The sequence below is a fragment of the Penaeus vannamei genome, chromosome 30 (genome assembly GCF_042767895.1).
Source record: "Penaeus vannamei isolate JL-2024 chromosome 30, ASM4276789v1, whole genome shotgun sequence".
Classification (NCBI taxonomy): Eukaryota; Metazoa; Arthropoda; class Malacostraca; order Decapoda; family Penaeidae; genus Penaeus; species Penaeus vannamei.
In genome coordinates this window covers 23991339-24000295 of record NC_091578.1, presented here as the reverse complement: position 1 = coordinate 24000295, position 8957 = coordinate 23991339, and the positions used below count along the sequence as shown (strand labels likewise).

The 8957-nt window shown below is 31.4% G+C and overlaps 1 protein-coding gene across 1 annotated transcript; it reads left to right on the top strand.

Moving 5' to 3' along the window:
• Positions 1–307: 307 nt before the first annotated feature.
• LOC113807310 (protein phosphatase methylesterase 1) lies at positions 308–8361 on the top strand (the record flags this gene model as incomplete). The annotated part of the gene is given in 9 exon segments (XM_070143159.1): positions 308–524; positions 874–983; positions 1232–1350; positions 1787–1913; positions 2565–2630; positions 3660–3852; positions 4462–4627; positions 5019–5151; positions 6198–8361. Coding segments are annotated over 9 exon segments (1150 nt in total), but the record flags the coding sequence as incomplete, so codon positions are not given.
• Between the last annotated feature and the right edge of the window lie 596 nt (positions 8362–8957).

Here is an 8957-nt window from a genome sequence, read left to right as displayed (position 1 = left end):
TTATATATATATACATATATATATATATGTATATATGTATGTATGTACGTATATAAGTATGTATGTATGAATGTGTGCATGTATGTATGTATGTATGTATGCACGCATACACACACACACACACACACACACACACACACACACACACACACACACACACACACACACACACACACACACACACACACACACACACACACACACACACACACACACATACACACAGACACACACACACACACACACAAACACACACACACACGAATATATATCTGTAATTGAAAATATGACTGAAAAATCTTCTTAGAGCTCATGGACGAACCAGACCAAGAGGACGAGGAGGCATGGTAGGGGGGAGAAGAGACTACACACCTGTGTCATGGAAGCAATACTGGGACAAAAGTGAAAGTGTTACGCTGGAGAATGGAGATGTTTTTCAAGTCTACAAGCGAGGCGAGGCTGGACCTTTGCTCCTTTTGCTTCATGGAGGAGGCTACTCGGCTCTCACTTGGTCTCTCTTTGCTGTGAGTCTCTGTCGTTATACTCAGAAAGCAAAATGTGCTAATGTTAAGATAGTACTATAGTACTGTGGAGAATATGTTAAGAACTTTGCATTTTACGTAGGGCTAACTGAGTCAATCAACAATAGAATATTATGATTATTATTGGTATAGAATTAATGTATTTTTTGTAGAATTGTTTAATTGATATTAGTGTCATTGTTGTTACTGATACTATTATTATTGATGATTATCATTATTGTTATTGATATTAGTGTTATGGTTATGGTTACATTAATTATCATCAGTACCATTACCTTATTATTGTAACCATTATTTCACTTACCAGCATTTTTTTTTTTCTTTCCCACAGGAGAGTGTTTCGGAGATGGTGGAGTGCCAGGTAATGGCTTTCGACCAAAGAGGACATGGTGACACAAAAACCTCAGATGATACTGATCTCTCGGCAGACACTCTAGCAAAGTGAGGTCTAGTGTTTTGATATTTCATGATTAGATTTTTTGGGTTGATTTTATTGGCTATTGAATCCAAATAGATTAATTTTTTTTTGCGGCTCATTACCTAGAACTTGTGTATTGTCATATTTTTTTATTTACTAATTTAAGAAGGAGTAACCTATTATACACAGAAAAGTTTTATTTGATGATTGTGAGAGTGAAAGTTAAGTATAGGTTTGTAAAACTTTATTAAAAGATTTTCCATTTCATTAGAGATGTTGGCCTTGTCATCGAGGCGACTTATGGACTCCAGCAGCCGCCTTGTGTCCTTATAGGTCATAGCATGGGAGGAGCCATTGCTGTCAATGCTGCATACTTAGAACATGTAGCAGGTAGGTTTATGTGGGAAATGCCTTTGTTTGTTTATAAAGTGCGTGCGTGCGTGCACACGCGCGCGTCTGTGTGTGTGTGTGTGTGTGTGTGTGTGTGTGTGTGTGTGTGTGTGTGTGTGTGTGTGTGTGTGTGTGTGTGTGTGTGTGTGTGTGTGTGTGTGTGTGTGTGTGCGAGAGAGAGAGAGAGAGAGAGAAGGAGAGAGAGAGAGAGAGAGAGAGAAAGAGAGAGAGAGAGAGAGAGAGAGAGAGAGAGAGAGAGAGAGAGAGAGAGAGAGAGAGGAGAGAAGAGAGAGAGAGAGAGGAGAGAAGAGAGAAGAGAGCGCACAACCATTGAATGAAAGAGTCAAGTGAGTGAGTGATAGAGAGAATAATGGATCTGTAGTGATAGTTTTCATGTAGAAGTATTTGTTTTCATTATTTTGTCATGTCTCTACAGGCTTAGCAGGGTTGGTGGTTATTGATGTTGTGGAAGGAACAGCTATGGATGCTCTTAGTTCCATGCAAGGTTTTCTGAGGGGAAGACCACAGAACTTCAACTCTCTGCAAAATGCCATCGAATGGAGGTGAGTCCTCAACATAAATAAGCAGTAAAAATTTACGATGAATATTTTGTGTGATTAGTTATTTAGTTTTTTATTCCTCTTTTTTTAAAGAGTTTTTGGTTATGTGTTACAATGGTAGAGTGCTAGTTTCATGATGCCAGATTTATTTCTGATCAAAGTAGCATAAATAAGATAGTGAAAAGGCCTTCGGCATATTCGTCTGTTTTCTTGCCCTTCCCTTCGTTGTTCCTGTTGCAATCTGTTCACCATGAATTCCACACATAAGATACCCATATAAGTATACCAATCAGGTATGGATCATGTCAAAGAATTGCCTATGTGTGGCATAGTTCTTAACTGAGAGGATTTATGTTTTATGTGGAAACCAAGCTTTAGAAGATGATTATTATCAGGAATATTTGAGTATCTGAAATAACAGAGACTGAATTGTTATTCCCACTGATAGAACTCCAGGTATTTTATTATCCCAGACTAGTGCCTAAATCTTCAGGTGTAAATAAGTTGTACAATCACACATGTATCTACATTGAACAGGCACATACTTGTCAGATATAAAGAAAAGATAAATTAAAAGAAATAAAAGATTGTGTAACAAAAAGATCTAGTACTTCCCAAAGTGCTTATCTCATGGCTTTTTCTTTCTCCTTACAGTGTGCGGTCTGGACAAACCAGGAATGTTGAAGCAGCGAAGGTGTCAATGCCAGGCCAGATCAAGAAGTGAGTGTAATATGTGTCTTTTATTTTTCTGTATCAGTATTTCTCTCTTTTTGTTGTCGTTCTTTTTCTTTATTTATTTCATCTCTTTATCTTTTTATTCTGTATTTTTTGTCATCTATGTTCATATTTTTTATTCTCCCTTTTTCTTCTTAATTTGGTTGTGTTAGCTTCTGGGAAAAGACATTTTCTTATTTTCCTGTAATATTTAGACCTTGTTTATTCATGTAATCAAATGTGTATTGGCTTCCAAACTTAGTAAATGGGAGGATAATGATTAACCCATTGCCATTGTACACTTATGCTGTCCACTGCAATTTTGATTTGTGAATTTTACATGAAGATGGCTCCACAAATGCTCAGTCACCAAGGAGTCAATTGGAGGGCCTAAATCACACCATTTCTTGTTTAGTTTTTTCTAATGCTGGACATTATGATTATCATAATGTCATTAAAATCAAGGAAAAGAGAAAAAAGGGAGATATGTATGACTGGTAATTTACTCCTTGGTGACGAAGTTCTTGTGGAACCATCTATGTGTAAATAAAATTGATAAACTAAAGTTACAGTGGAGTGGACATGGCATGTACTCATGTGCCATCTCTGGCAGCAATGGGTTAAGATGAAAATGTTAGTTGTAACTAGATACCCATTCTTGTAACAGATAATGAACATTGCTGTAATTACTACTGAGGAATAATGCTTCCTGTCATAACTTGCCCTATTGCAAGTAGCCCATATTACAGGCTCCCATACTTTTAATAAGATTTTCTTCCTTTTCTCTTTTATGCTTCTGTTTGTTTCATCACTATGATTCCCTGTTCTTGTTGATTCTATTCTCATTTCATGTATGTTTAGTTTTCCTTTCCTTTTGTGACTTTGTTTTATTAGTACTTCTATCTCCCTGTTGCCTCTTGCAGCAGAGCATATGATTTATATTGGAAATATTTATATTGTCAAGAATCATTTTGTTAGTCATCCAGTTTCTCAGTTATTTACCATGATTTTTTTAAACCTTTTTGTATCCTGAAGCTCTGAGACTGGCTGCTGTGGCACACATGACGTGGAATCCTCCATAGACAGCCTGAACCGCAACCAAGAGCCCAGCAGTGAGGGAGCGGTGCGAGCGGATGTCATTCCAGAGGAAACGGCTGAGAATGATGGAAACTCAAGCTCAGAATCCTCCCCTCCACAGCCAAACTCACCAACAGAGAATGCACTGCCTGTAGGTCCTAAGAGAGATTAGTATATCTTTCTTTCCTTGCTTTTTTCTTCTTTTTTTTTTCTTTTTATATGAAGTTTAAAGTAAAATTGTGATTTTTTAGATTTTTATGTTTATTATTATTATTTCATTTTATTTATTTGTATTTTTATTTTTATCATGTATTTATTTCTATTTTATTTTATTTATTTATTTACTGATGTTTTTATTTATTTATTTATTTATTTATTTTATTGTATTGTATTTTTTTTATTTTTTTGAGGTGGAAGGGAGGGTCAGTTCTGCTTTTTCAAGCAACTCTTGGATGTATGGTTTCAAGCAGTTCTTGGATATAGTGTAAAGAAAAATATAGAAAGGTTCTTCCATTCTTTCATAATCAAACTTGTTTTGTTCCTAAAACTTAGAATTATTGGTGTATATTCATGATATATTTGTTTTGACTTTTCTAGTAGTCACAGAGTTCACTCTAGTTGTCTTTGCTTAGTTAACATATCTGAAAACAGTAGGCATATTTCTTGTTGAAGTGGACATTCTTTTCTCTACTTTTCTCCTTTACTTACAAGATATGATATCTAAAGAGTACAAATTTCATATTATGATCCCTTATTTCAGGTGAAAAAATATACATGGAGGATAAACTTGGCTGAGACTGAAAAGTTTTGGCCCGGTTGGTTCCAAGGCTTGTCCAGTAAATTTCTCTCAAGTTCACCAGCAAAGATGTTATTGCTTGCAGGGATTGATAGACTGGATACTGACCTAACAGTGGGACAGATGCAAGGTTTGTTGTTTTCAATTTTTGGGAGTGAGTTGATGTGTAATATGGTTATTGGAAATGAAGGTAGTTTGAAAAGCAAAAAGGAGGGAAGAGGAAATAGCTTTGTTATAGTGGTGAATGAATTATGCATAGCAAAACTGAGCAGTTAGTAATGCTATCAAGAAGTACAGCATTGTCCATGACTGAGAAACATCTAAAGAACACCTTGAAAATTGACCAATTCTTTCATATCAATTGACTGATTGGCAAATGTTTGGTATAGGGAAGGAAAATCTTCAGGATAAAATTCCTGCTGCCCATTCACATGCCAAATAAGATGCAAGAACAGCTATAAAGACAGAGGTGAAAAGTAAATTTCATAAAAAGCAGTTAATTAGCAATTGTTATTTTTCAGGTAAATTCCAGATGCAGGTTCTTCCTCAGTGTGGCCATGCTGTGCAGGAAGACACACCCGATCGTGTGGCTGAAGTCCTGGCCACGTTTCTCCTGAGACACAGACTGACAACTCCAAAGGCAGATTTCAACAGGCAAGTTGATTTTCTTCTTCTTCTTCCTCCTTTTCTTCTTCTGATTGTTGATTTAGATGCAGGTTGGAGAATGAGGGAGGGCAAAGTATAGTAAGGAGAGGGAGAGGCTGTATGTGAGGAATTCATAGTATATGAATATATTTTTAGTGGGAACTTAATTTTTAATGGGCACACACACACACCACCTTACACCCCCTATATATAGATATATATATATATATATATATATATATATATATATATATATATATATATATATATATATTTATATATTTATATATATATATATATTTATATATATATATATATATAATTATTTTTCATATATATATATTTATATATCTATATATGTATATATATTTTTATATATATATATATATATATTTATATATATTTATATGATATATTTTTATATATATTATGTATATATATATATATATTATGTATATATATATATTATATATATATATATATATATATATATATATATATATATATATATATATAATTTATATGTTTATATATATTTATATATTTATATGTTTATATATATTTATATGTTTATATATATATTTATATGTTTATATATATATTTATATGTTTATATATATATATTTATATATTTATTTATATATATATATATATATTTATATATATATGTATATATATATATATATATATATATATATAATATATATATATATATATATATATATATATATAGAGAGAGAGAGAGAGAGAGAGAGAGAGAGAGAGAGAGAGAGAGAGAGAGAGAGAGAGACAGGCAGACAGAGAGAGAGAGAGAGAGACAGAGAGACAGAGGGGGAGGGGGAGGGGGAGGGGGAGGGGGAGAGAGACAGATGGAAACAGAGACAGAGAGACAGAGACGGACAGAGAAAGTGTATATAGATATGTTCACAATGCTCTGTAAGGCTTGCCCTTGGCAATCACCCTGGAAATAGACACAGAAATTGATTACATTTGTGATGAAATAAATATTTATTTTGAAGAATATAAAAAATGATGCAACCCCATTTTCTTTGCAGGAGTTTTCCCGCATGTTGAAAAGAATAACGATCACCACTCAACTGAAGAAATTGTTTTCATGTAGTGTTGCAGCTTTGCTCTCTACAAATTACTCAAACAGTGATTTCCCACTTTATGAGAATTCTGTCACTTAAAAATCGTCTTTGTGTGTCCTTTCTTGTATTAGACTCATTAGTATTGTGTAGCTAGTATGTGTATTTATGTTTATACTAAAGATATGTACTATAGAAAAAGTATATAAAAAAAAGAAAGAAAGAGAGAAACAACAACAGGGAAGAAAAACGTACTATAGAAAAAGTATATAAAAAAAAGAAAGAAAGAGAGAAACAACAACAGGGAAGAAAAACAGATGAGGAGAATTGCTTTAAGGAATTTACGACAGGCAAAAGGTTGTTTTGTTTGCTTTCAGTGTTTTTGTTTTGTTGTTGTTTTTTAATTTACCTTATTTGTGTGGCTATGGATGACACTATAGTCTAGCATTATTTTTCCGTCCTTTTCCCTTGTGGTATTCCCACCTGTGTCTGGATTGTGCTGTAGGAAGTTAGAAATCATGCGTTAACTACGGAATATTGTTTTTATAACTGCTTCCTTACGTTTTTTAGAAATTAGATTTGAATTTTGATATCAGTGAAAGCATAAAGAGTAATCTCGATAGTTGGGAGTACATTATTAGTGCCAAAGGGACTCAAAATTAAAAGAATTAATTTTGAAATTTGATAGGTTGTTTGTAGGGATATAGATTACAGTCACTTCTTTTTGTATCTGAACAGTTGCAGAAGCTTTCCACAAGAAGTATTTGAGATATTTTCACATTTGCCAGTGCTCTGTCCATGAGGGGAGGATACTGTGTTTTTTAATTATTATTCATCCTTTATTAAAACAGTGTAGATCTAAGTGGAAATATTTGATAGTTGCAACAGCATTTAAGTTTGTGCTAATATTTAGTGAGTTTCAGGTCAATAATATGTAAGTTGCTGCTTGAATTAGTACAACTTTAAAGTTAAAGTGTCTGTAAGGCTAAGCACTTTTGTCCAAATATTTTTACCGGAAACAATTTGAAAATTACAAAAGTTGGGATGAAAGTAAAATTTTGATGATATTTCTTTAGCTGAATTTATATATATTTTTTGCAGGCAATATATAAACTTGCTATTTATGTCTATATATATTTATAAAAAAAAAAAAAAACAGGATTGTTCATTATACTAACTTTGAATAACAAATGAAGAAGAATAAAAATTGTAGCATTCACAGTAGATGAGTGAAAAAAAAATTTTGCTTGAAATAAGTAAGAAATCTTTTTACATCTCTGACTGATAAGACTAGGGAATTTATTCATTTGAATATCTTGCAAGGGACAATTAGAGCTGATTCTCATTAAAATATTTGAAACTAGGAATAGTAAAGAATAATGAAGATGAGATATTGTGTAGGATGTACAGAAAATATTTTCACGACTAATTGAAATGATCAGTGCTAATGTTTTCCTTTATATTCTATATGTGTTGTTGTTGAGAAGAAACACATATCACTATATGTATGAGAAACAGGCTGAGAATAAAGATTTCTTCATTAATAATAATAATATCAATCAGTGATATCAACTGATGAACTCTTTGAAAATGTTTTCCACAAGTGAATGAAATTGTTACGTGAAGTAGCTGTGATAAAGACATGCTATTCTCATGCTCATTCACAAAAATGAGACTTCTGTATTGTTAACAATGTCTGTTAATTATTTTTTTTTTCGGTTTTGATGCTACTGAACCCACATTATTAGTGTATCAACTAGATGAATGAAATAGATTACTAATTATGTGACTACCACAAAGAGCAGTTAATGTCACAGTCATTTTCCATGCCTTAAATAAAGGTACAATAATGAAAAACCCACAAAGTAAGACATTAAGCAGTATTTTAAGAATGTCGGGTGAACTTATAATGTTACTGTATTCCAGAAAATTTAATTTTAAGGAATATATTTGTTGGACATTTAAGGGATGAATAGATAGATTACTATTTAGATTTTGATATAATAATATATTGTAAAGTCTTCTTGATTTCTCTAACCATGAAATTTGAATATAGAAATACCTGGTGGGTTGTTGATGATGATGTTGAATTGTTACACCAAATATTTAGGAATAAAAGCAGGCAGCTTATTGTTTTGCAATATTTCTTAAAGGAATATCCTGCCACAATATCATAGCTAATAGTAAATTTGTCAGTGACAGTATGAACACTAGTGGCTTTGCAGTATTATGTACTTTAAATTAAAATATCATGAATACACAAAAATATAGAAAACACAGATCAATTAATAATGATGTAGTTATTACCTGTAGTGGTAATTATATATATTTGATATATAAACATATATATATATATATATATATATATATATATGTATATATTATATATATATATATATTTATATATATATATATATAACATATATATATATATATATATATATATATATATATATATATATGTATTTATAAGTATATATGTATATATATATATATATATATATATATATATATATATATATATATATATATATATATGTATTTATAAGTATATGTATATATATATGTATATATATATATATATATATATATATATATATATATATATATATATATATATATATATATATATATATATATATATATAAAGTATATGTATAGATATATATGTATTTATCAGTATATATGTATATATATATATATATATATATATATATATATATTTAT